Raw genomic sequence first — 26171 nt, 5'->3', positions numbered from 1 at the left:
CTTCCTCCCTGTTCGTAATGAGAGAGTATTGAACCCCATCGAGACACATTAGAGGTAATGAAAATTTAAAAAAGCAGGTCACCCGCACTTGACCTTGAGTTCACCGATTTCCCAGTTCCGCCTTCGTTTGGCACCTTTTCAATACCCTCGAAGATCGTACGCACCAAGTTTTCGTTTATGGTGTCGTGCGACAACCGTTATTCAACCCACTGATTCATCAAACTAAATTCTCGTTGTACCAACAATTGCCTCAATCAGCAATTTAACTGGTAAAAGCTTTCGAAAGCTTATGCTCAGACACATTTCAATGGTAATTACAATAACAAGGTAATTTGGGAAAAAATCAGTGTTACGGCAATCACAAAAATTCCGCGTGCAATTATTTAATTAAAATAATTCTTCGGGTGTGGAACACCCCATTTTTTAAACACTGTGTGTAAAGTGACATTTTACGCATGCGGAGCCTGAAAAAAAACTCGTCTGCGACTCGTTTTGTAATGCTCACACCCCGGTCGAAATTCCCATGCCTTGACAACAGAGCCAAGTTTGGTTGACTTTAAGTTGCCAATCCTGGTATTTTTGAGGATGGGCCTGGCTTCAACTGATGGTGATGCCAATCAAGGGTCAAGGTTATTTCGGCAGATCACCCCGAAGGCTGGTAGTGAGCCTAGTTCAAGCGTGTTGCCAGTCTTGGAAGTTTCTAGCGTGGATCGGGCGTCAGCCAATCGTCATAAGAACGGAGTCCTACAATTATGTAAAATTGGTGGGAGTTCGAAATCAACAATTGTCTTATGGTTATGGTCGATTAATTTCAAGTTGATTTCACGTTAATGTATGGAAAATATGAGGTTCTTTATACATTTTGATTGAATTCCAAGGTCGGGTTGTCGCCAGATTTTAGTTTAGATTAATTCTATACTGGTGAGTCTATCTTGGGCCTCATCTTTGGACTAAACTGAACTTCCCGAACTTGGTCTAGTTGTTAATTCCTACCCAGGCAGTCGCCAGAAGCACTTTACAGCACTTGTTCCGTAATGCAATAATTCCTTGTGAATTTATTTACAGTGGACATTACCACGGCAGTTTCCCTCAGTATAATGAAATAAAAATGCTGTAAACACGTTACAGAAATAGGCACCTGACAAGGCACCAGTCAATTCACTTTCTTGGGACAAACTCGGTCTCTCCCAAGAAGACCGGAAGCTCCCGTCAATGCGCATAGCGCGCGCCATTCTATTTAATCATCGTTTTTCTCGAATAAAATAGATTCGATAAAAGGTGATGAAAGTTGGAATGCATCTTCAGTGAGTGTATGATGCTATGAAAATTACGTGAGATCGTTGGTAACCGGTTTTTCAACTTTTTAATAACATTTTTTAGTAATATGAAATCAGTGAAATTGAATCAATACATTCTTCGGTGTTACAAAGCTGGCTTTTTCTAGCAATAATATTACATATATATCCTGCATAGGGGTATTAATTTTCAAATTTAGGAATTTGCGTTTAAAAAACTAGAACGTTAATTACGACGCAATATAATATTCGCCCGTTCTTTCTGAAATTAAACTCCGAATTTAGGTTTTAAGAAGGTTTTTACGTATGGATAGTCGCCAGGTGTTCGTTCATTTTTATTATAAATAATTTTTTTTTAATTTGCGGTCAAACGATCACTGCTATATATATATATTGACTGGAGCAATTTTTTTCGCACGAAATCATCTCAATTGTTTTCGCATGAATTACATATTATATATACATTATATATAATATACTATACATTATACGTATATTATATATTATAGATAGTAGAAATAGATCACTGAAGAAAAACGTTACCCTCTTTTTTTTTCAATGAAAGGAAATATAAACGTAAAGTATGTCCGAATGAATGGTCGCTTACCTTTCACTAAGTGTATTTCCTGTTTAAGAAATCGTAAATCACAATCTTAATGGAAACGCCTCTTACGATTTAAGTATGTACAATATGAAAAAACCATAGTCTCTCACGCCCGAAACCACTTTTTTTTCATCATTAATTACGGATATTTACACTTAAAATACAGAGGAGCTCAGTGTAATTGAGCGATACAGAAAATAAACCATAAATTATATGTATGAACACTGATTGAATGATTCACATACCCCAAACGAGAGTCGTTAACTATTCACGAGTGATGGAGTTGAATAACATCAAGTGAATATTCTTTAATAGGAATGGTTTACTGACAAGGTGAATGTCAAGACAGACTAAACTCCATAAATAGCTATTAATTGACTATTGATGACTGGATTGATGATGAAGTTAACCGGACTATTAAATTAATCACCGATGCAACCATAAAAATTCTTAACTGTTGTAATGTAATGGAGACATTCAAAACAATCCCAGGGGCGTAGCGAGGGGTTGGCATCCCTTTCGTCATCAGGTATTTGAATGCAGTACTGCTATCTTGCGATCGTTTTTAAAACATTGAGTACACATTTTGAAGACAAACGTCTTTGAAGTATTTAATATATTTACAGTAGTTTTTACAGTAGACCCGTGGGAAAATCATTATTTTGTTATTACTGGAAAACCGCACACGTGTAGATAAAGTAAAGAGGCGTAAGCAATTCTTATATTCGAGGCCTTTAATTTTAATTACATTAAACATGAAATGAAAACATGCTGAAACCGTTTCGATGACGGAATCGAATTTTGTTAAAGAATACAATATTAAAAAAAATATGGTTGAAGGATTCTTGTAGACATGTAATAATAATTTAAATAAAAAATTCTTAGAATTGTAAAAATATAATATTCTATATATTTTCCTTTTTTTCATTATATTCTAATAAAAGTCCAAGTCTATGCTAGGCGAAATGAAATCCATGCTGTCATTGAAAATCAAATATGCTAAGATCAACTGATCTCCGGGTAGAACTAGTTTAAGCTCAGCGGCTAGACTAAACAAGCATTTTTCTATTCTCTTGTTGAGCCAAATTTGTTATTCAAACGATCATAATTCACAATAGTTGTAAAACTAGATAATAATTTAGTATGACATCCATAGTGTAAATATATAATCTATGTACGGATTTCAACACTTTAAATAATTATTAAAGAAATACCTGAATTGAGTACAAATATTCTTGATTCAAGTATACGTTCTTTTTCCTTACTCCCAGTGGCACCGATTTTTTTTTACTCCGTACGCATCGATTAAATAAACAAAGGAATACTTGCACGCTTTCTCATAAAACTGATTAAATTGACCAGATGAAAGTCCTCGAAGGTATAAAAAATTATTTTTAATTGGAGCTAGGGGTAACGATGTATAAAATATGATGTACCAGGATAATCAAGAGGAAGAATTTAATCGCCTTCATTTTCCGGAGTTCTTGTCTCGATATCTTGTTCCGGTTACTGATTTGAATTTTGTTTGAATGCATTGATTCATTTCTATCGTAAGTGAAAGGAAGTAATTTTTTCGTCATAAAACACCATCGACATCCTTAATTCGAATTAGTTAGTTAACGATTCCCGTGAAATGGCAATTATGTTGGACATAATTAAATCATTGGAAATAGTCTTGAAATATTGTTCTTTCGTTGAATCGTCCACGTAAATCGGTCACGCACCACAACCTGTGCCTACCAAGCCACTTCGATTTCTGGGTTAATGGAATTCAACTGTCCGTCCACCGGTTGGCCCGCCCAACCGCCTCTTCTTCCGAACATGACGATCCGTCGAAAGTCCAAAAGGTCCCGGATAATGTTTCTACAACTCAACTACAAATTTTGCGGGTCACAAATTTGTTATGCAGCGTACGAGCTACTTGATCTTAACTGCAACCGGTTATAGGATAGCGCATGTCTTTCTGTTTATTTTTTTATGTTATTAAAGCAGAAGAAGCCTAATGGCTTGGATGCAATAAATAAAAAAAAGACAGCATGTGTTTCCTCCGTATGATGTGAGGGTCTTCTTCAGCGCAATAAATATTCGTGTAATTGCAATAATTGATTTATTGTCTATTAAAGTAAAGCTAATGTATAAGACAAGATCCCTTTTGTAAATATGTGTATGAAATGTACGTCAGTGTAATTCTGATGGTTTAAATGCTTTTATTTAAAAAAAAAACTGACCGGGATGGGAGGCCGAGTGGTTGACGCATCACAAACTCAAAGAAATAGCATCACTTATCATCGGCTGCGTTCCTTTCTACGTAATTCTAATGGTTTTTTTTTCTCGTTACGGCAGTTGATCCTCCGCACTGGGTTAACGGGTTTCTGAGATGTGCGGAAGATGCGAAATGGTTTGAACGGATTTTATTCATGAGAATTATCAGAAGTTTTAGGAAAGATAATTAAGGTAGTTCTACCCTCAGGTCAGTAGTTCACCGACCGGATACGCGGTTTTGAGTATTTTTACTTGCCAAATTTTTCAACTAATTGCACGAGTAAAATTTCAAGAAAAATCGTACAAAGTTAGTATTTTCTAAATTAAATTTTGGAAAGCACCGATATTTCATGGAATTGTCGGTGAAACCTGAACTATCAATTCTCGTTTATAAACGCAATCCCGGAAAATTCCGCGAGATATTCCCACCGTAACTCAACCCATCCAATAAAGTTTTTATTCCCCCATCAACCCATTCCCACAATTAGCGTTCTAAGCTACGAACATCCGACGACAAAAAAAAAGAAACCACATAAATCAGGAGTAATTGATGGATCCGAAAAATACCATTAATATTTTCTCAAGTAGACAGGCAGGTGCCACTGGATATTCCTGGCAACCTGTTTGTCCATTGCCTCGTTAGATTATACGCCCGTAGACCGATCACCCATAATATCAGGTGAATGGATTTCCAATTAGTTGACATTGGGATCACATCCCCGCCCCTTCCGAAGGCCCATCTGAACCAGATACCCCCGAACATAATAATTTCCGGTGATGGGTTATGATATTCCAGTCACTTGTCGATAGCTTGGACTCACGTGTTCATCGTATCGAGCCCGTCAGGTTGCAACGGTCCAGCTCAACATCTGGGTCTTTAGCGAAACGATGCGCAGCCAGAAGGAACCAACGACCTTGCATTGTAGCATATGCTGAGAGAAAAATGTAGTAAGACGGACGAATCATTTTTTGATTTAAACTGTCAGTGCTTTTCAATAGTATGAACGGAATACCAACATGAAAAATGAGTGAATCCAACAATATTTTTTCAGATAGTGATAAAGAAATATTTTTTAGAACAACAATAAATCGAAGGAAACGAATTGGCATTGATTCAGAAAAATTTGGTTGTGGTACTGTTGGAAGAAATATTTTTTTGGATTCTTCAGCATGGAAAGATAAATCTGTGAATTTCTACAGTGTGATTCGCGGACTGGAGGGCTGAGGAGTATTACTATGTCACATAGTTAAATCTGTTTATCCGTTCAAAAAAACTTCTATATCGGTCTTGTAAATATTCAAGGTCTAGTGTGCGACGAGGGGATGGACGCTAAAGGGCGGGTGACATAGGGCCCATGACGGAGTCCAACATCGGATAGAGTCGGCGTTCATCGTTAACCAATCACAATGAGTTGACCAAGAATTGCTATGCGGCACAGTAGAGAATGAAGGAAGGAACAAAATAAACTAATCTAGATAGAAAGTTTTAAAGGATTTCTACCAATTTTTCCTTTAGACTCAAATAAAATATTATGGATCTTCAAATTTTATAGTGCTGTGTCGTAAATTTTACGAAGCCACATATCATTAATGACAAAATGTATTATAAAATTTATGGTATTGGTAGGAAGTTTTATGTGTGAATAAAATCCATTCCAGTATTCTAACATTTTGCACCTCGATTCTAGCGCCCGGCGCAGTAATTTTTCTGCTACTTTTCTCATAAAAAATCGTTGTTTATGAGGGCTCCAAACAGAATCCTCATGATTCCAGCGAATGGGGGGTCAAATCAATCGTATATTCCTGTGGATTTCCCTGAATATTCCATCACATTCAAATAGTTATTTGAATATATCGTATTCCGTCGATCTGAAAACTTATTATACGCAACATTAACAGAATCGCATGAAATAAGATATTTTCAATGGAATAATGACTCATTTTCAAGCGAATATGTCATTATCGACGGTCTACAGGGAACCTGATCGTAAAATGAAGATCTAAAATGTGGAAACAATGGAATTCTATTTTCATATGAAATGCATTCAAATATATTCCGTAGAATTTACGATATTTTTCTCTCAGTCTAGAAACATTGTACCAAAAAAATTGCATTCTCTTTATTTTGATTTCTCCTACTAACCCCTCAATCAGCAATCATAGAATCAATATTTTTTTACATTTTTTCAACTCCCAGGCTCTTCCCGATCCCCGGATATGGCACCGCGAGTACCTAATGATAAATAAGTTGCAATAAATTACACAATCAACCCCTAATCTCTAAGAATAAGTACATTAATTATTTTCACGCGTCCAAAATACATTCCCTAGGATCCACGATAATGTTCCCAGTGTGTTCAACCCCCAAAAATTCCATTTCACACCCACATTGACATCCCGTTCAAATTACGATGACCATGAAACGAAAGGATTTTGGAAGTCAGATAAAATCGAGTAAATACCTCGAAAACCATTCACTCTCCTAGACTTGAGTCCAAGATAATGACCTTCCACGGGGTTCGGTTGCGCCGGAGTAGGAGGGCCTTCGACCCACTTGGAACCGGCGAGAATCGAAACCGGGGAGACCAGAGTGGTACCAGGTTAGTTTTAACCGAGAGATCGTGGTGAACGCGTCTCCACATTATCCCAATTTTTTTTTTCAAATAATTCTTACGCTCCACATCCTCTAGTGTATCATAGAAAAATTGACTCGAGGAAGTGATAGTCGATGTTATGTGTATCGAGATGTTAGTTACGCGGACGTGAATGAATGTTCGAAAGTATCGATGGTGTAAGAGGTCGCGGTTGCGGTTCATTCGAGTCAGAAATGAGACACGGGAGCGAGGATTGTAAGTGGGATAGGCGAACACGGGATTACCTGGGCCCTCGTGCACGTCTGTGACAAGAGCAAATCAACTTGTGGGGATTTTCGGTGAAATTTTTTTTGTCATCCGAGAAGTGGGGAACAGAATTATTGGCTGAAGAGGGACAGGTGATAGCTGTGGAGGTGAAAAGAGAAACGGGTACACGCGAGGTTGGGACAGAATACGTAAAATAGTTGTGAAAAGGTCGTTGAATCCTTGACATTGTCCGTCGTTATTGAAGTCATTGAAGTCATTGAAGTGGTGATACGATGATGTTTCTGAGAACACTTGTTTTTTTTATATTTACCATAACATTTGGACGTGCGAATCTCTTCGGTTTTCCAAGTTTTTCGAAAATTACCAGTTACGCTAAGTATTTTGCCATTGGAAATATAACGGCAGCTGCTGCTGGTAATGAATTATGGAGTGGAATCTTGAAGGATTGTCGTGGTACAGTGTCATTCTCCTGTCTCCAGAAGAATGCATATTCGTACCTGGATAATGCATTTGTGGAACGCGACAACATCACGGTCTTCAGTGGATTGATGCTCAGGAGAAATAATCTGGATTACGAAGGTTGTACGAAAAATTATCAGGACGATGTTGCTGAGAATATCGTGGATACTGGGAGAAGGGGGAGAGATCAAAAACATGATGGTAAGGCCAGTGACCCGAATGAGAACCTGTATGTGGAAAAAATGAGCCCACTGGAGGAAATAACATCGGCATTGAGAGATAAAACAGTTAAGTTCTTGGCAACGAGGGACTACGAGCTTCAATTACCAGAATTGTTCTTTGAAAATTCGAGGATCAAGATAAGTCCACGTGAGATCGATGAGAATGGAGCACTAGTTAGAATCGATTTTGGACAGAGGGCTGTTGAGGAGCAGGGAAGACTATTCTTCAAGAAAATTCGTAAGCTGAAATCTCACAGAGTTACAATTAATGGGAACAATTGCCCGAAACTAATGACCATTTTCTATTCCATTTTCCATCCAGGTAAATTCATCCAGAACCGGTTATTGATGAGCTTCTTAGCCCTGATCCTGATAATAAAGTTGATCAAGGTCAAGTTCATGTTCATCATACCATTCCTGTTTGGCGTAGGAGTAGCGAAGAAAATATTCCTGAAACTTCTCTTATTTTTATTTCCGGCATTTGCCCATGTCTTCAAGCTCTGCTCGAGCTACTACAGCTCTCAATCAAAATACCACCACCACCATCATCATCAGGTATTATCAAATCAGTTGAATTTATAATCCAATTGGCCTAACTCACGATACATTTTCTCTTTCAGATTGCCCATCATCATCATCACGTTCCAGTTCCTGTACCAGTACCAGCTGCAGTGCCAACGTTCTTCGATCATCATCCACATCATGAAGAGGAGTTTGATGGTTACGATTACGCCCACCCGCACATTCAATTGCGGAAGGACATGGAGGAGCTCAAGGAATGGGGAATTGATTCGTTCAGCGAACCGTACGATGATCCGGGTGTTCGACCAGCTGCACCAGTGCCTCCACCACTTCCTCCAGCCTCCTATTCCCCCAGTTACACCTCCCCTCAATATCCAACGCCTGTGAAATCGAATGTGTTGTCTTATCAAGATAAACCAACAAATTACGCATCACATGGACAAGTGTTGGCTTACAGCGGTTATCTCGATGACCAGAAATTACAGCGTCGTGTCTCCTCACAGTTATCCCCATCGTCGTTTCCACAAGTTCAAATGGCCAATTCTTTCCTCCATCAGACACCCATAAGTGTCTCTCCATCCATTTCAAAAACAAGCGCAATGCCGGTCAGTCCCATTTACGTTCAGCCAACCTCCGTAACACAGACACAACGGGTGACTCAACAGGTAATTACCAAGAACCCATCGTCTTCAGTTGGTCAAGCCAACAACCTCGTACCCCAGGATGACACCTTTTATGGACCAATTCTGCAGCGTCTCGAGGATATATTCACACAAGGAGGTGTCCTCGATCAATCCTGCAGGGAGAGACTCATATGCAATATGTACAAAAATCCTTCTCTCTATTCACCCCACAGCAATCTTGTCTCCAATATCCTGTCAAGGTAAGTCAATTAATTACAGGTTAATTCGTAACAGTTTGCAATCATTAGGGTAACGCGGAAAGAAAGAATTTTTAATTCGACTATATTTTACACTTTTTTCTAGTATATTCGATTTTTGATTAATTGATGAATGGATCAAGTAACAAAAACTTTTCATTTTCTGAAAGCGAGATAAACGTTGATAAAGTCGAATCGAAACTCTCGATAGTTGACGCCTACAAGGTATTACACTCATTCAGAGAGATTGAATTGAAAGTGTGTCATTATTCTATTGAAAATATCTTCTTGCATGCGATTCCGTTGATGTCGCCAATGATAAGGTTTTAGATCAATGGAAGACAATACATTCAAACAACTATGTAAATGTGGTGAGATATTCCGGGAATCCAAAGGGATTTACAATAGATTTGCACCCCCCTATGATCGAATCATGAGGTTTCTGTTTGGAGCCCTTAGAATCAACGAGTGAAGGATACCCTTTAATCGCGATATCCATTTAAAGTGCCCAGATATCTCATATCATTTGTTGTTACTATTGAAAAAGACTGAATGCTCAAATAGAAAAATCATCCGTTCGTTTTACTCTGTCTTCGAATAAAATCCATCATTAAAAAAGACTTTATTCGTATGTGGAACATAGACAATTCATGGAGATAATCGATTAGTTCCTGGGTATAATCTATCATTTGATAATCGATACTCGATTAGAGAAACAGTGAAGGCAAAACAGTCATGTGGACGCTAGTATCGCTGTATAAAAGAGTCCACAATGATTCTGCTCCATCAATTACTGATTATTTGATAATCACTATTACGAAGTATTGCACCAAATCCACTGCTCCGTCAAAGAAATTAAAAAGTAACGATGTTATTATGGAATGCAGACGTTCACAACAATATCAGGGCCGTGCGACGCAATGAGGTGTCAGGATCCTTCTCCTCATCGCGTCACAGAATCAAACATCTTCCATCCATGTCGTGGTCATTTCTCGCACGTTGAAAACACATATTGAAAATCAAGGTTCTTCAACTATTTGATCTATTCACAGTAGATATATCGGTGAAAATGAAATTTTTATCTCATTATTGCGATCGAAAATTGAATATACTGATAATTAGTGAGTTCCAGTATGAGGTATATACTCAAACCACGACCACACGTACATGTTAAATATTTAGTGGGTGAACTGAGTGTTACAAACGTTCTGGATCATAAGGAGAAAGGTGGCCAGTGGTCGAGCGCACCGAATTACAAAAATCGGGTCATTGTGCCGGCATATTTGAACGTCTTCCGTTCTTATTTTCATCGCAACTCTCTTCCCTCTCTATTGACATTAACATTTCTTTGCTTGTCTCATTCCTCATTGAATGTCTTTTTTGATAAAAACATTTTATGCTCCTCTGCATTACCAGCCATTTTGTGGGCCAGCTCAACCTCATTTGTACTCTTCGACTAATGTTTTTGTCTCGAATTTTTTTTCAGTACTTTTCGAACAATTTATCAATGCAATAAATGTTCTATGATTTACCTTCAGGGATCCACGAGAGCTGAAGCGTAGCGGAACTAAAGCGAGTCAAATCTTCCACAAATACATTAGTGCTGCCAGTTTCGGACAGGAAGGCGGTGATTGTTTCAAAACCTATACTTGTCAATAAATATGGATTAGAGTAGATAATTTAACATGACCTCACCTCAATGAACAATCAACAATATAATTAAGAAATGCGGTATTTGGTCATTGCCTTAGGGAATGTACCCCGACAATGTCATTTGTAACGGGACTCGAAGTTGTTCACAAGTCAACGAATTTTATTACTCAATGTTGTACTGCTAAGGTCGCTAAAATGTTTAGTCATAACGTAATAGCTCAATGTAATTATTCTTCTTCATAATATCATTTGCGCATGCATCAGCAACTTATTGTGGGCAATGAGTAATGAAATTTAGAGGGAATTAATGATTACATTTGATTTAGGGACAGTAATTAATTTGGGTGGTTGTGTTTTGCTCCGTTGAGGATGTTAACTTATCAATTCAGTGGATAAATCAATGCTGAAAGCGTTAACTGAGTCGATTATACTTTGACCTTCGGCCAGTTTTGGATGAATATCTCAAAATCCAAGTGATCTCTGTCCGAAACGACGTGATAGCAGTTTTCTCTTCTCTAGATTCTGAGACATTCGTCAGTAATTGGCGGATAGTTGAACTCCGCTCGTGCTGATTCGTCGCATTGCTACTGATTTATATAATTGTGAAAGAATTAAATGAGGGGTGATTAACTCGCGATATGTGTAAATGGAAAAAAAATTAATTTGAAGGTGGATTAATTCAACTAAAAAAATATTGCCCTCAGCAGATAATGATGTGCAGAATAATTATTTATAATACCATGAGAGCTTCGAAATTATCGGATATTTCCTGAGAGGTTCGTTGGAAGTAAATGAACATGTCAAATTTTCAAAAACTGGCAAGCTCGTTTATTTGCAGAGCACCTGGAGGAACATATACGATCAATTTCGATAATTTTTTTCGTTCAAATTTAAAAATATTGATGGGGATATTTCCCTTCATTTCTTCATCAATTTTCAACACAGAAAAACCACCAAGTCGATCCATTTTTCAACAACTACTCGATGAATCTCACAATTAAATTCAATCTGTCAATTTCAATCAGTGGTTGGCTCAATCCGATAATTTGCTGTTTCACCATTATAGACAAAAGACACAATTAGCGAGAATTTGTGATGGAAAAATCGAGTAGTCTCGTCAAATGGCAGTTCTATTGGATGAAATTTGGACGGAAAAGATAATTATGAAACAAACGATGAGTCTGGGTGTCGATCTGCTTCTATTCGTGTCATGGAGTACGCAGATCAATAATTAATCTCAATTCATTAGTTATAAGGCGTGAAAGTAATTAATGTATTTATTGTAAGACACAAGGTGTTGATTGTTTAATTTATTGTAACTTATTTATCATTACGTACTCGGGGTGCCATACCCAAAGATCGTGAAGAGCTTAGGTGTTAAAAAAGTGTAAAAAAACGATGTATTCTATGATTGTTGATCGACGCGTTAATAAAAGAAATCAAAATAAAAAATGCAATTTTTAATACCATTTTTCTACCCTGAGAGACGAATATCGGAGGTTCTACATAATCTATTTTGTCGAATGCATATTCGTTCATATGAAAACAGAATTCCATTGTTTCAACATTGTAAATCTTCATTTACCCAGTGGTTTCCTGTGGAGCGTAGATAATTATATATTCGTTCGAAAAAGTGTCGTTATTCCATTGAAAATATCTTGTTTCATGTGATTCCGTTGGTGCCACCCACAATAAGTCCATTTTCAAATGTTTTATTTATTTTTTTTTTGATTATACTCTTAATATAACTTATCATATTGTATGTAGCTACATAAACCTGTAGGTTTAGATCAACTTAAATAAAGAAAAGAAAATCAATAAACTCGCAGCAAAATTATTGTAACACTGGAATGTATTTTATCCGCAAATAGAAATTCTTGTCAATACCATAAAACTTAGTGCTTTCGTAAAACTTAGATTTGAAGATATAGGATTTTTTATTTGAGTTCAAATTAAATCCTTTAAAACTTTCTATCTAAATTAATTTATTTTATTTCTTCCATCATTCTTTACTGTGAATATATCCGATTATTTCCGACGTTGGATTCCATCATGGGACATGTGCATCAGCCCCTCGTCTCCCATCAGACTTTGAACTTTTACGAGGCCGAAAGAGAAGTTATCCTGGGTCGATAAACAAATTTTACTATGCGACATAGTATTTTTTCTCAAGTCGATAGCTCAGTAATTTTTATTATAAAAATTCACGCATTTTCCTCTGAGTGTACCATCATCTCCTTTTATAATGATATTAACTCTGTCACACGTTTGTAGTGTTATAACTACAGCCGCAAACTGGTCTCACTCAAGTTACAATTAGAAGACTAGAACTCATGATTATATAATCCACACTTCCCTTTTATTCTGTTACGCTTTGAGTGTTGATAATAATGTATCACATGGTATTAATTTTGTGAAGGATGTCAGGTGATGTTAAGGAACATCAGCGAGCTCTGTAATCACATATATTCTGTCCATAACCCCCTTACCAGTTTACGTTGTATACCGCTACGAACTTACGCACCTTACTGGGAATTTAATTATTCATTATACGACTTGAACGGCGATTGACCCGACGACATTCTATCTCTACTTTCTTCATTAGATGCTCCATAAAATACTTTATGTATTATGATTGGTCAGCGTAAGAGGAAAATATCCCAGCGGGGGAGTTTCCTTTAATTACTTTCCTTTACTTGATCGGTTAACGGGAAATCGAAGAGATATTTCCGTGCGAATTAGGTGACGCTGCGGTGACGAATGATTATCGATTACGCCGGATCGCACACCTCATTACACTGATTACCATTTACTCGGCAATTAGCGGAATTAGTAGCAGAGGGGAATGTGAATGGTATGTGATCATAAATCATTTCGACGATTATAATTGGAGATGACCAGATATCGGTGATTATTGATCGGCGTTGAAAATACCCACCTGAGGGCAGAGCTATTTTACGGAACAACTGTCAACACCCAGCAATGACAGCGACACGCAGAGACCAAAAATTCAAATAAATTACTTTACTAAATATGATTACATTGCACATTTAAATATATAAGTGGCCCAAAATTTCAAACGTCACCCTTCGTCACTATCTCTTATTCCCAAGACAACTAAAGGATCGTGACAAAGATCCTCACACGTGCCATAAAAAAACAAACCAAAATGCATGGAGAGAAAGAACCTATAATGACCACAAGTGAAATTTGTTATCCCCTCTAAAAAGTAAAAGTTCAAGTCACGTTTTTGTTTTCATTTTCTGACTTTTCCCCTGACAAATTCTTCCCCCAAACCTCCAAAATCTCGAGTCGTTCCCCAAGTGCGTTCAGATTACTTGAAAAATTATGAAAGTTGGTTGAAAAAAATGTGACAACAGATTGCGAGTAACAAAAAATTCTTCCGAGAATTGTCACCCTAGATAAAGGTGCTTTCTTCTTTCGTACTCGTCAGTATCACGTACCCTAATGACGATGCAGAACACGTACGGTAGCTTCCATCGGCTATAAAACCGAGTAGTCGAGGCACAATTGAGCATTCGGTGTTTGGTCAGGCAAATTGATCGATCATAGCCATCATGAGGTTCCTAATATTGGCGTCAATGGCCCTTCTGGCAGTGAGCACTGGTGCTCAAGAGATCAGGACAACAGCCGAAGTCCTGCAGAAGATTTACTACAGGTAATATCAATTATCGACTGATCAGCGATAACTGATGATCAACGAGATCAACTCAATAACCATTTTCTCGACAGGTGTGTAGACAGTGAGTCAATGTTGTCATGCGTCAAGCCAAAGGTCCTGGCTTACTTGAGCGATGTGGTCAAGCAAGAGAGGGTGCCAATTACTGAGGATCTCGCGGTCGTTCGTTCCAGACAGATGGCATTCGAGAATGACGACTACTCGCAATACGAGGGAGTTGATCCAGACAGAAAAGAACTCCTGCGTTCCCTCATGTTGGAGAAGTTGGATACCTTCCTTGCTAGTCACCAACTCGAAGCCAAATTGCCAGAAGCCATTGCTGGATCAAACATCGTTCCAAGGTCTCTGGTGGACTCCGTACCAAAGACCTTGAGCATTCCCCTTTCAGATGTCTCAACTGGACAGGGTACGTAATCTGCCCTTATCAATCAAGTAAATCATACCACTTAACGTGATTATTGACTGCTGATTGATCTCACAGGTCGTGGATTCGTCAAGAAGGTCATGATTCCCTTCCTTCTGGGACTGAAGTTCAAGGCAACTGCGTTGGTGCCTCTCGCTCTTGCCCTTATCGCCCTTAAAACGTGGAAGGCCCTCACACTTGGTCTCCTCTCCATGGTCCTCAGCGGTGCCATGCTCATCTTCAAGCTCACCAAGCCCAAAGTTGCTTATGAAGTCGTCCACTATGGACATCCTCCAGTTGAACACGCCGCACCACATTGGGACACTGCACCCAACGGGCCCTATCGCGCTTACAGAAAGTAGAGCATACCAAAAATACCTAATGACCTCCCAACTTCGTTTTTAATATTTATTCACTCGATAAATTATTGTATGAATGTTAAATAAATGGATTTTCGTTAAGTCATCTGGAATTATTTATTCCCCAAATCTTCATCAAGAATTTAACTTAATTACAAGGCTTAATCATATCTGAACAAACAAAGTAAATATTTAAATTGGAATTCCTTATCTATCGAAAGTAATCGATCGATTCGTGATGCGAATCCGAAGTAACCAATCGCCTGAGTTTAATGGTCAAAATTTGAATAAAACATTTACATGTGAAAGAAAAGGAAATGTTCTACAACTGATCCGAATACCTGGTTAAATAATTTATCATTAATTTCCGAGTCTCTTCATGACCGTGAAACTTTTGTTGATTTCCGATGCATCTCATGTAGACATCGAAGTACTAAACATTCCTCCATTTCGGAACAAATCGTTCGGTATCGCTTAGTATGTCACATATCCGAAAACATAACTTTGACATGCATTTGACCTGAATAGTTATGCTAATAGTCATATGACCCCAGATCAATTCCAGGTTACTGCTACTATCAGTCAGAGAAATGAAAGCAGACGCAGCAGTAAACATAAGCAAGGACAGCTGGGAGTGAGCAATTATATGCGTGAACACTCGTTATATATTATTGTAATTTGAAATTCCTAATGAGATTCGCGAATACTGCGATTAGAGTCATAGACGATGTTCGTAATTGGGTCTAACAAGGGTCAAATTAAGCCAGAGGGAGGCATTAACGGGTTCAGTGGTAGACATTGAGCTGAAAGTAGCGGTGACAATCGTGGTTTGAATTTATGATCTGCTGTGGCATACCAATGTCGGGCCAAAGGGTAGACCTTTTGAGAGAGTGGAACGGAATTTGCTTCCGCTTATGAATACACGTGACATGACACATGGAATTGGATATTTAATGGGAGGTTTATGTCGACAAGTGGAGCGATTGATTATGGTAAGAAAGTTTTTTTCAGTGGAGCATTGAGAGAATGAATTCAAAGGCAGTTGTTGGGTAAATAGGTGTCACATGTGATGAAGCAGATTAATCACTCTGGATGATACGTTATAAATACAGGATTTTGGAATGGACTATTGATTAAGGTGTACTTGGAGAGGTTTACATGATCATCCATCGCAAACATGAATAAACTGTTGAAATAATGGTTTTACTATAATTGAATGTTTATCGATTGGCTGGTGATGAAAACAATTGGTCTGTATAACGATTTATTATACAAATATATGAAATAAAAAATATTCAAAGTCCCTACCACAAATATATAAATAAAAAATATATAACGTTGATAAATTGATAAATAGAACGAAAATTCATGAATGTTTATTGACGAATAAATAAATGTCGACTACAAAGAAACGTTCAAAGCAACGGAATACATAAAAATTATAACATTATCACGATTACAATTATCAATTGGTATTTAAAGAGCTTTATCAATGCCACAATAACAGAGTCAGTTGCAGGTACAAATAAATCGATATTGACTACTCTGTTCGGTAACTCTCAAATCTGAAATCGAAACCACCGAATCCTGGAACGATTCGGCCAACTTGAGTCCAGTTGTTCCACAAAAAAATTCTCCTGTGGATTCTAATTTCTCCGTCATCGTTATCCATTCCCGACTGCACCTGAGTCTTGCTGGGCTACAGTTGTCGCACGAGACGATCGTGGCACATGGTGCCTCATACTTCGACAAATGTCGTCATCAGTAGTCACCTCACGACCACCTCGAGACCTCGATAATCGAAGACCATACTGAACGAAAAGAAAATTCGTCCATTTGCCTGGAGGTAGGGGATATCAAACTGTCATTGTACGAGTGAAGAAGAGGGACCTGTATAAATAGACACATGAGCCGATGAACAGTCATCAGTTGTGGAAGTAACTTCTTCAATTATCGTCGCCTTCAGCAAGGAGACACACCAAGTCCCGTGAGGAATTAGCTTATTCATCAGATCAGATCAGATTAAATCATGAAGTACATTGTGGTGTGCATGGCAATCTTGGCACTTGCTGGAGCTCAACCGGCTAAGCCAGAGACCTGGAAGGGTGGCAACATGGATTCAATCGTGGAACAGACCAAGACCGAGTGCGCCCAGAAGAACGACGAAATGGCCTGCATGAAGTTCAAGGTCCTTAACTTGTTGGATCAGATTTTCCGAAAGGACAATTTCAAGGTAAAACCTCTCAAACATTTCAGCAACTGATCACTTCTTTCCATCCCAAAGGCGATGACCTTAAATGGTTGTTTTCATCATTATAAACTGACGTCGTTCCTTCAACTTCTTTCCCTGTTCAGGTGTCAGACAGTGTTGAGGTCACTCGTAACTCACAACCTGTCGAAGAGACCGCCGCCCGCAGCGAGGCATCCTTCCTGGACACTGTTCAGAACTACCTGGTCTCGCACGATGTCACCTTCAAGCTTCCTCTGGAATCCGCTGTCAAAGTCAGCGCAAGGAACATCGAGGATGACCAAATTTCCTTTGACGTTAAGTTCGGCCAGGGACGAGCCGTCGAGGAGGCCCGCAAGTCCAAACTGAAGAAGGTCATCATTCCCATTCTCGTGTTCGTCCTGCTGAAGGCGATGACCCTCATTCCTCTTGCTATCGGTGTTCTTGGTCTGAAGGCCTGGAACGCGTTGCAGCTCTCCTTCTTCAGTTTTGTCGTATCTGTGGGTCTTGCCATCTTCCAGCTCTGCAAGAAGATCGCTGCCGACAGTCACGCTGCACCCATTGCTGCACATGGTCCTTGGGAGTATCAAGCTGCACAGTACAGATCCTTCCAGGATGATGAGGCTATCCAGAATGCACAGAACTTGGCCTATTCGGCTTATGCTCCAGCAGTTTGAGCCTTCGTTGATTTATTAGAACATTCAAACTCGCGATTGTCTGACTAGGTACACGCTTTTGTAAAATACTTTCCGTCTATGTATTATTTAATAAATTATTACTGCAATTCAAATATCTCTGCTTCAATCGGCCTTTTGTGGTGACTTGTATGGAATTAATTGGTTCATAACATTATTTTTCGAATCATAGAAGAGCAGGAAAAGGAATAGGTCAATAAAAGCTACTTGATCCGATAAAAATTGGGAAGGGTACTATTTACGGATCGTCCTCTATTTTTTACTGGACTTTCCATTATTTTTATCGGATCTTTATTACAGCTTCGAAATTACGGAACTTCTACGTAATTTTTTATGAATATTTCTCTTCGTGTGATGTATAGGGAAAGGCAATTTTACAAGACAGTGATTTTTAACAGATATGCCCTCTGAAAGATGTAGTAAAGTATGATAACATTCGAATCATAGTACTTTCAAAATATCTGACTTCTGAGTTAAGACATAGGAGAACTACCAAATTTGGATCAGAATAATTTCAGGCAGCCAGACTTTACTCTGAGATGGCATCCACTTTTTTTTGTTTCGTTACTTAACGAAGCCGGAAATTACCGCCTAAAAATCTATTATGACCTCTATTTTCATTTCTGTTCTTCTCTTTAAATAATCGAGATTTAAATCCTTAATGGTGAGTTCTTTGATACAATTATTATCTTCTTCAATTCACCGCTATTTTCTTTTATTCCATCGAAGTTATGGACGTCAACTCCAGAAATATCTCTGGAGTATTTTAACTCATTATCTAAAAAATCATCCACACTAATAGTATTATTATTCGGAAGTTTTGGAATATGAAATGAGATTGGCCTATTAATTTCGTCTTGAAATCAGCCAAGTTTATCATAAACAATAAATGATCGGAGTATCGGCTGCTGATGTGTTATTGAGATAATAGTAATGTCTATGTTAATGACCATGGAGACATTATTTCAGTACGTAGTATTCGTTTCAGTAGGACATCAAACTTCTCTCATGTTGTTGAACTCAATGAATTATTCCTCCCCAAGATAGCGTCGCGTAAATTGACTCGGAAATAACATATGCAGAGTTTTTTTAGTTGAAGAGTGACTGTAATTTAAATTAAGAGCCTAATTCGAGTTTCAATTATGCTCCTCGAGCCGTGGAAAATGTTCTCGGTAGACTGACTCAATTGGTGGGAGCGAGGATATCCGATGCCGCGGGAGAATAAATGAATTACCGTTAACTAATGTAAATATGACTTGTAGTAAAAGACAATGAGGGACTATCTCTGTCATCGGGTTTGTAGATTCAATCTCTCTCGATGATCATTATAGTCATTCGTAGACGAATGACTTTTTCATTTTTAGGTTTTTGGAAATCTATGATTACTTAGCGAGAAATTGACTGCACTGAGAGATAAATTGAATTTTACCAATCATATTCGTTTTGGACAAACAAATACCCGAAATTTCTATTGTACAGTCCGCTTTAAATTCTTGTCAGAAAAATATTTAGTTGGCAAAATTATATTGGTCTCTGAATGTAGAGTGACCCCTTCGTCAGCGACTGTTCGCATTAAAATTTGGTGATCAATTGATAGATTGTCAAGTAAGTTTTATTAAACAATCGATGAATTTTCTTAAGCGGCATATAAGTCCATATTTTTTCCATCACTCCCATTCCTGTAACCGATTCATCAATAAAAATTCCGCAAAGGGACAAAAATGTAAATTGCACATAAGTGCAATATTTTTCTATGAATTATTTTTTCTGCATCTGCCATAGCCCACGAGATAATACTTATCTTGGAATAACTGAATCATGAACTAACATTAGACGGAGAAAAATACTCAGTAAAAATATTGTCTTTTCTGTGACCAGGTCGATCCTTCCGGAGGTCTTGCGATAGTTCTTCTCATATGATGTTATGTTCGTCCAGTCTGGTCGGAATTCACTCTCTGCGGCGTCTTTGTACCTCGAAATCCTACGGTTTTTCGGTTATTTCATGGAACCTAACTTCCGTTCATTACAGGAGCACACTTGTTCACTCATCGTGACAAATCGATGACAGATCCATGAACCGTCCCGCCCCAGCAAAAAATTAATCTCCCGTCCATCCACTCATTATAGCGAAGATTCTTTATGGACAGCTGAATACACCAACAGAAATCCACAGGAGAATGAACATGGTATTCACACGTAATGAACGACGGTACAGGACTTATTGTATGGCCCATTGTAGACAATAAATCCATTAACCTGAGAATGAGAAGAATTCATGATTATGTTGCTAGTGCAGTGGGGTTTTGTGGTGTACCGTCTAGCAAACTAGGTCACAATTAAAAAGGGAAATGGACAATTTATTGAAAGAAGATGGTGCATTCTAACGTCATTTATGACGATATGATTCGCGATTCTGTGGGATTTATATAATTGGTTTTGCTGCCGAATTAAGGCGCTGTAATCGTCCAGTCTCGGTCCCAAAAATTCAATTTTGCTTGGAAACTGTAAAATGGCCTGACATGTAAAAATACAAATTTTTTTGAAAATCTCTGCGTGGTAAAACATATACAAAAAATTTGAAACTTGGAAGACATTCAATTTTTTATGTAGATCAAAAATTTCTCAATAAACTAAATGAATGAAAAATAAATAAATATTTCAATAAATAACACAAAAATGAATACAATTTATAACTGACAATAAAATAGGAAAAAATGATAGAAATGAACAAATAAAAATTGTTGAATCAAATAATTAGGTGTATTTGTTCATTTTCCGATTTATTTATCCTTCCTGTCCATTTTCCCTCACGCTTCCCTATGACTTTAAGTCTAAGCTATGCGAAACAAATCATCGGTAATGAAAAACGTTACATTGTTGATCTTAAATGAGCGATCACAGATAACATTAAGACTCAGAAACTAAAAATACATATTCACAAAAAAATCAATCCGTAAAAATCCATGAAAATCTACCCCTCCTCTCGCCTCCCCCCCCCCCTCATCAGAATGAGAAGAAACCCAACACTAAATAATAATAATGACAAAAATTAGCAATAGATGGTTTCACCCTAGCAGTCGCATCCATCTCACCAAAATTCCTTCCCACCAATATGTTCTCCTTCGCACGATTCCCTTCCTCTCCAAAATGTTTCCAAAACTGTCAGTGGAATGCATTCTCCCTCCCCACGAGACACGCCCGATTCCTGCATCGAGCCTCTCCAGTGAAATTTTCCAAAAAATTAATTAACAACACGTACAACACCAAGATGACGATCCCTGAATTAACATGATCGTTAGCACCCACGATGCGCAAATAAGAAAAAGCACATACCATCATGGACAAGTTCCGTTTCCCGTTGGCGCATGCCACGACGTACAATAAGCCAAAGATATCACTTCTGAAGACTCGTGCAGCTGACGGATCGTCGTCGCTCCCCCCGGGAAGTAAATTTGAATAATTTTCCTTCGAATCGTTAATTCGAGGCATGCACGACCGAATAACATAGATCCACCGGTAGAAATTAAATAAAAGGGGAGGGCCACTCCTCCGTCAGTAGCAGTTCGATCGCCGATTCCGTGCCACCGAGACGGAGACAGTTGATCGACGTCGAATAATCGTCGATCATCGAGCCAATAAAATATAATTTCCCCGACCAAATAGAATATCCATAAAAATGCGTTTGCTGCACGTGATCAGTCTGACAGCTGTGTTATGTTGTGTATCGTCATCAAGACAGGACTTTCTGACGAAATCCTTCAATGAGTGCGTCGGAGCTGATTCCTGGTCGACGTGTTTGAAGCACGAGGTGCTTGGTTACCTCGACGAACAATTGGGAACAACAACGGAGGCTCGATCATTGGAGACAGTCGACGAAGCGCTTGTTGTGAGAAGCGTCAAGTACCTGAAGAGCTTTGACTACGGCGTGGATCTTCCATTCGTCGACGCTAAGCTCAGTTACCGACCGAGTCGGAGTCTGGCAGATCTTGATGTTGAATTCAAGAACAGCGAGGCTGTCACTAGCCAGGCAAGGGGACTTCTCAAGAAGAAACTTTTACTGCCATTTTTGGTGCTTTTAAAGCTGAAGATGAAAGCGCTGATGCCGATTTTCGTTGCTCTGATTGGATTGAAAGCTATGAAGGCGCTGATTCTGTCTAAAGTGGCGCTCTTGGTGGTGGTCGCATTTGTTGCACTCCAATTCTTCAAGAAGGGTGGCATGGCTCCTCCTATGGGTATGTAGACACTGTACAACTTGTAAATTATTGTTATTGATTCATCACTGGGCAGAGATCGAGTTTATGATGTTGGGTTTTGATGATTAAATCAGGAATGTCGATGGAACCGGCTCCTGCCAGTACTTATGGTGCCCCAATAGTGCCCACTACCACATCTGGATATGAACCCATCAATACGTGGGATGGTAACGGGCCTTATTCCAGAGTATGGACCCCCAGTGATGCCCAGAATCTCGCTTACAACTACTATTCACCAAGTAGTAGCAGTGGAAGCTCCTCCAGTTCTTATGGTGCACCATCAATTTCATCATCTTCATCATCGTCAAGTAGCTCAGGTAATAATTAATCTATTCGGCGTAATCCCTGATTGATGCTCGTGATCTGGCTTGGAATTAATGTTGTCTTATTGGTCTTCAACTTCTAGGATCGTAATTCACTGGAATGACAGGGGCTCGGCCAAAGACACGCACGCCAAATAATTTCAGATGGATCATTCAAAATATTTGATGTACTCGAGAGTGAGCCACTTAGAATGGGATTCATTGCCATTTCATGAAGATTCAGTCTGTCGACTTAAGCTATTGTACAGTTGAATTTCTTCCCTCCGTTGATTGAGGTGTAGCATAATTATTTATACTTGTGAAATAATTATAAATTAATAGGACTGCGTCTCAGTTTATTCAATGGCACTTTTGTTATTATTTATTCGGCGATGGAAATTGTCGCTGTGCATTTGTTAATAAACACGGTTTTAGAAATATATAATAAATGATTATGATGCAACGGAGGTGATTTACTGGTATGGTATTACAAATAGAGAGTGGTCCTGTTCAAATGGCCCATCTCAATAATTACTGGAACAGGGGTTGAATGAAAAAATATTTCGTGTGAAAGATCGAGGGTTTCGAGGGGGACATCAAATAGATTTATTTTGCACTTGCAAGCTAATGCTTACACGGATAAGGACAAAATCCACTTTTTAAATTACCATATTTGTCAGCCCTGCGTAGCTGATTTCTATTAAGCGGCCATATTATTATTTTCTAGGGCGAACTGTTTATTTTGTGGAAAACGAATTTCACCCTACAAAATAATTGAATTGAAATTTTTAGTCTGATGGTAAGTTACACGAGCACTTAATGAAATCTTTTTAGACATTTTTGGAGTTTACATTTCCAACTGTTTATCAAAAATTAATTTTCAATTGGATTGAATATGTTTTTGTACGGTTTATATTTGTTTTATTCTCGTGTTTCCCGTTGAAATCGGAAAAAAGAATAAATATTTGAAAATTTTTTCTATTTCTCCATTTTTTATTTTTATTTCTGGTATTTTATCGTGAGTCATCTGCTTCGATATTTGGTCGGGTGGTATTTTGTTATAGTATCAGTAGTTCCACTACACTCCCTCATTTAAAGTTTTAAATCAAGAAATCTGTAACACCGACATCTCTCTCTAAATTTCTCTACTTCCCGTTGAATCGATATATCGACTACACGTTCCACAATTTTGATCGTAAATACGATTACCGATCGTAGATAAGCAGAAAACCCACGAGCGTACCCACAACTGGCGCATAGTTACCTGAAATACCGGTAACTGAGATGACAAATCATTGCCATCAGTCAGTAAAACAGAGGATGACAACTGTATGCCGCATAAATATTGTAAGCCTGTAAACGAGACTTTAGAATGGCGATTCAATCGACTTCTCCCTGTTCTCGATTTCCGCATTCCGCATATCGCAATTTGGAAGCCGGTTGTGTACGATAGTAATCTAATGAATTCACATACTACCCATTTATAATATCTTCATCCTCTTCGCAGTACATTAACGCGTCTTTAAATTATTGTTCTTGTTCTGGCCATCAAAATTGTAATTGCTATGAGAGCATATCCATTAGGAGACTTGGTCTTTCGAAAAAATTCTTCAACGACTCAAAATCACGATTGACCATAAACTATAGTCGATATAATAATTGGGCCCGTCGTTCGCCTCATCTGAATATCAATTGACATTATGAATGTTAATTTAATGATCAATTGCCCTGACGTAATTCAATTTACAGTAAATTAACCTTGCGGAAGACCTGAACATATGGATCGAACCGTAGACTCGATGGACCACAATATCTGTCGATTCAGATCACTCTTGTGGCCCACAAGGTTCATTACACCTAATATATATGGTAAGCGGTACCTGTATTCCCCAACGGATAGTGATTCCCACCTACACAAAATACAAAACCATTTCATTTTCAGAAGCATGTTATGGTTTTCCTCGATCATGTCACTGATTTTCAACCATTTACTTCTCATTATGAGAAATTGTCCATTTTCGAATTCAGTGATGTTATCGCCAATTTTCAGTGATAACATCATTTCTTCAGTCCTTCTAACCATTCGGCAGTTGTTAACTATTAGCAAATATTCATTTGGTCATATTCTACCAACTGTTCATTAACGAACCTATATTCTATACATCTTTAGTCACCTGGCTTTCGCCATTCGTCAACTACCACCGAATATTCACCTCTACCATTCGTTAATACTCAACAAATTTCGTTTGAAATAACTACATCACCCTACCCCCGCCCCTCGACTCTCCCATTTTTCCAATTTTGTTGATTCCTGGAATAATCAATCCTCAGTAATCAACCAATACCAGTGAAACTCCTCCAACCTCACTGAAGACTTCCTTCACTTGCATTGACAATGACTATTTCCCATCCAAACATCATTATTCCTTATCAACAATTCACACAAGGGCTTCCCCCATAAAATATTCCCTTTTCAAAATACGCGTAGATGAACACATCACAACACACCGATTCCCATTATCATAAATTCCCCTTTTCCCCCAATTAGCCTTATCGCAACAACTCCAGCATCTTGTCAAACCCGTACCCACTTCCATTAACAACTGTTTCCCCCCCTCCCCCTTCAATTTGGTTGTTCATAATCCGGCAACACTGTTAAGAATTCCCTCTCCCCCTGCCCCTTCCTCGAGCCACAGCCAGCTGACGACAAACATCCGCGCGGAAATTCTCGCGCATTTCTCGCGGCAAAGTTCACGCGCCCCGGAACCCATTGAGCCGCCCCCTTACCACCATCATACAACCACAACCACCATCACAATGTACCAAGTACCACAGACACACCATCATCGTAATTCCTCTCTATCCGCCCCCTCCTTTCCCCATCAAACACCGCCCTCGCGCGAGCGCGTATCGTTTTCCACGAGGTCATACTTCCTCGAGTCACAAGAATGGTACCTTTGCCTCAACAAATTCCCTTCCCCCCTCCCCTTAAACCACTATTATACCCCATGTCTCATAGGCTATCTCACGCATTAATTCAAGCCCTTCCCAATATGGTATAATGCGTGATACCATTCAGATGAATTTGCGAGTAAGTTATTTTCCACGAGGAACACGGGGTCGCGTATAAGAAGGCGAATAAGAAGAAGGAGGAAAGCGATGATGGTGAAATAAAAATGATGAAAAATGAGAAAATAAAAATATAAGATGTTTATAAAAGAGTTTATGGGAAGGGCGGTAAGGGGGTGGCTGGTTGAGGAAAAACAAGATGATGGAGAAAGAAGGAACGGCGGAGAAGGAAAAAAGGAGGAAAAGGTGGCGGGCGGGTGGGGTTGGTAGGAGACGTGTCGGGTTGGCGAAGGAGGGGGGAGGAGGGAGGGGTGGCGGCGGCGGTGGCGGGAGAGAAGGGGCAGGGGGCATAGGGGAGGGGGGAAGAGAAGGGACAGTGTGGCGCGGGTTCGACGGCCGGCTGGTG

At 38.8% G+C, this 26171-nt stretch overlaps 4 protein-coding genes across 5 annotated transcripts; all 4 read left to right on the top strand.

Moving 5' to 3' along the window:
- Positions 1–6724: 6724 nt before the first annotated feature.
- Positions 6725–12455, top strand: LOC135168405 (uncharacterized). The gene is made up of 4 exons (XM_064132534.1): positions 6725–7940; positions 8025–8257; positions 8323–9107; positions 10643–12455. Exons 1-4 carry the CDS (start codon positions 7295–7297, stop codon positions 10761–10763), a joined length of 1785 nt encoding a protein of 594 aa, XP_063988604.1. The 5' UTR covers positions 6725–7294; the 3' UTR covers positions 10764–12455.
- A 1846-nt stretch (positions 12456–14301) lies between these two features.
- LOC135168403 (uncharacterized) lies at positions 14302–15321 on the top strand. Its single transcript, XM_064132533.1, has 3 exons — positions 14302–14436; positions 14511–14863; positions 14939–15321. The coding sequence occupies exons 1-3, from the start codon at positions 14336–14338 to the stop codon at positions 15220–15222; spliced, it is 738 nt and encodes a 245-aa protein (XP_063988603.1). The 5' UTR covers positions 14302–14335; the 3' UTR covers positions 15223–15321.
- Positions 15322–17139: 1818 nt separating this feature from the next.
- On the top strand, positions 17140–18236 carry LOC135168901 (uncharacterized). Its single transcript, XM_064133513.1, has 2 exons — positions 17140–17452; positions 17575–18236. Exons 1-2 carry the CDS (start codon positions 17249–17251, stop codon positions 18121–18123), a joined length of 753 nt encoding a protein of 250 aa, XP_063989583.1. The 5' UTR covers positions 17140–17248; the 3' UTR covers positions 18124–18236.
- Positions 18237–21692: 3456 nt separating this feature from the next.
- On the top strand, positions 21693–23163 carry LOC135168900 (uncharacterized). Of its 2 annotated transcripts, XM_064133512.1 has the most exons (3): positions 21693–22373; positions 22469–22711; positions 22801–23163. In XM_064133512.1, exons 1-3 carry the CDS (start codon positions 21818–21820, stop codon positions 22806–22808), a joined length of 807 nt encoding a protein of 268 aa, XP_063989582.1. In that variant the 5' UTR covers positions 21693–21817; the 3' UTR covers positions 22809–23163. The 2 variants fall into 2 exon arrangements, with proteins under 2 accessions (XP_063989582.1, XP_063989581.1); XM_064133511.1 differs by lacking the exon at positions 22801–23163 and having other exon boundaries at positions 22469–22722.
- Positions 23164–26171: the final 3008 nt, after the last annotated feature.

The sequence above is a fragment of the Diachasmimorpha longicaudata genome, chromosome 13 (assembly GCF_034640455.1).
Source record: "Diachasmimorpha longicaudata isolate KC_UGA_2023 chromosome 13, iyDiaLong2, whole genome shotgun sequence".
Taxonomy (NCBI): domain Eukaryota; kingdom Metazoa; phylum Arthropoda; class Insecta; order Hymenoptera; family Braconidae; genus Diachasmimorpha; species Diachasmimorpha longicaudata.
Note: the sequence above shows the minus strand (reverse complement) of the source record. Positions and strands in the feature narration are given on the sequence as shown.

Excerpts from the sequence above, each read along its gene's own strand:
- LOC135168403 (XM_064132533.1), top strand. The coding sequence starts at position 14,336 with ATGAGGTTCCTAATATTGGCGTCAATGGCCCTTCTGGCAGTGAGCACT. Across the intron at positions 14,437-14,510 it reads CTGCAGAAGATTTACTACAG|GTGTGTAGACAGTGAGTCAA; the intron begins GTAATATCAATT and ends TTTTCTCGACAG. Across the intron at positions 14,864-14,938 it reads AGATGTCTCAACTGGACAGG|GTCGTGGATTCGTCAAGAAG; the intron begins GTACGTAATCTG and ends TTGATCTCACAG.
- LOC135168900 (XM_064133511.1), top strand. The coding sequence starts at position 21,818 with ATGCGTTTGCTGCACGTGATCAGTCTGACAGCTGTGTTATGTTGTGTA. Across the intron at positions 22,374-22,468 it reads TGGCATGGCTCCTCCTATGG|GAATGTCGATGGAACCGGCT; the intron begins GTATGTAGACAC and ends TGATTAAATCAG.
- LOC135168405 (XM_064132534.1), top strand. The coding sequence starts at position 7,295 with ATGATGTTTCTGAGAACACTTGTTTTTTTTATATTTACCATAACATTT. Across the intron at positions 7,941-8,024 it reads ACTATTCTTCAAGAAAATTC|GTAAATTCATCCAGAACCGG; the intron begins GTAAGCTGAAAT and ends TTTTCCATCCAG. Across the intron at positions 8,258-8,322 it reads ACCACCACCATCATCATCAG|ATTGCCCATCATCATCATCA; the intron begins GTATTATCAAAT and ends TTTCTCTTTCAG.
- LOC135168901 (XM_064133513.1), top strand. The coding sequence starts at position 17,249 with ATGAAGTACATTGTGGTGTGCATGGCAATCTTGGCACTTGCTGGAGCT. Across the intron at positions 17,453-17,574 it reads TCCGAAAGGACAATTTCAAG|GTGTCAGACAGTGTTGAGGT; the intron begins GTAAAACCTCTC and ends TTCCCTGTTCAG.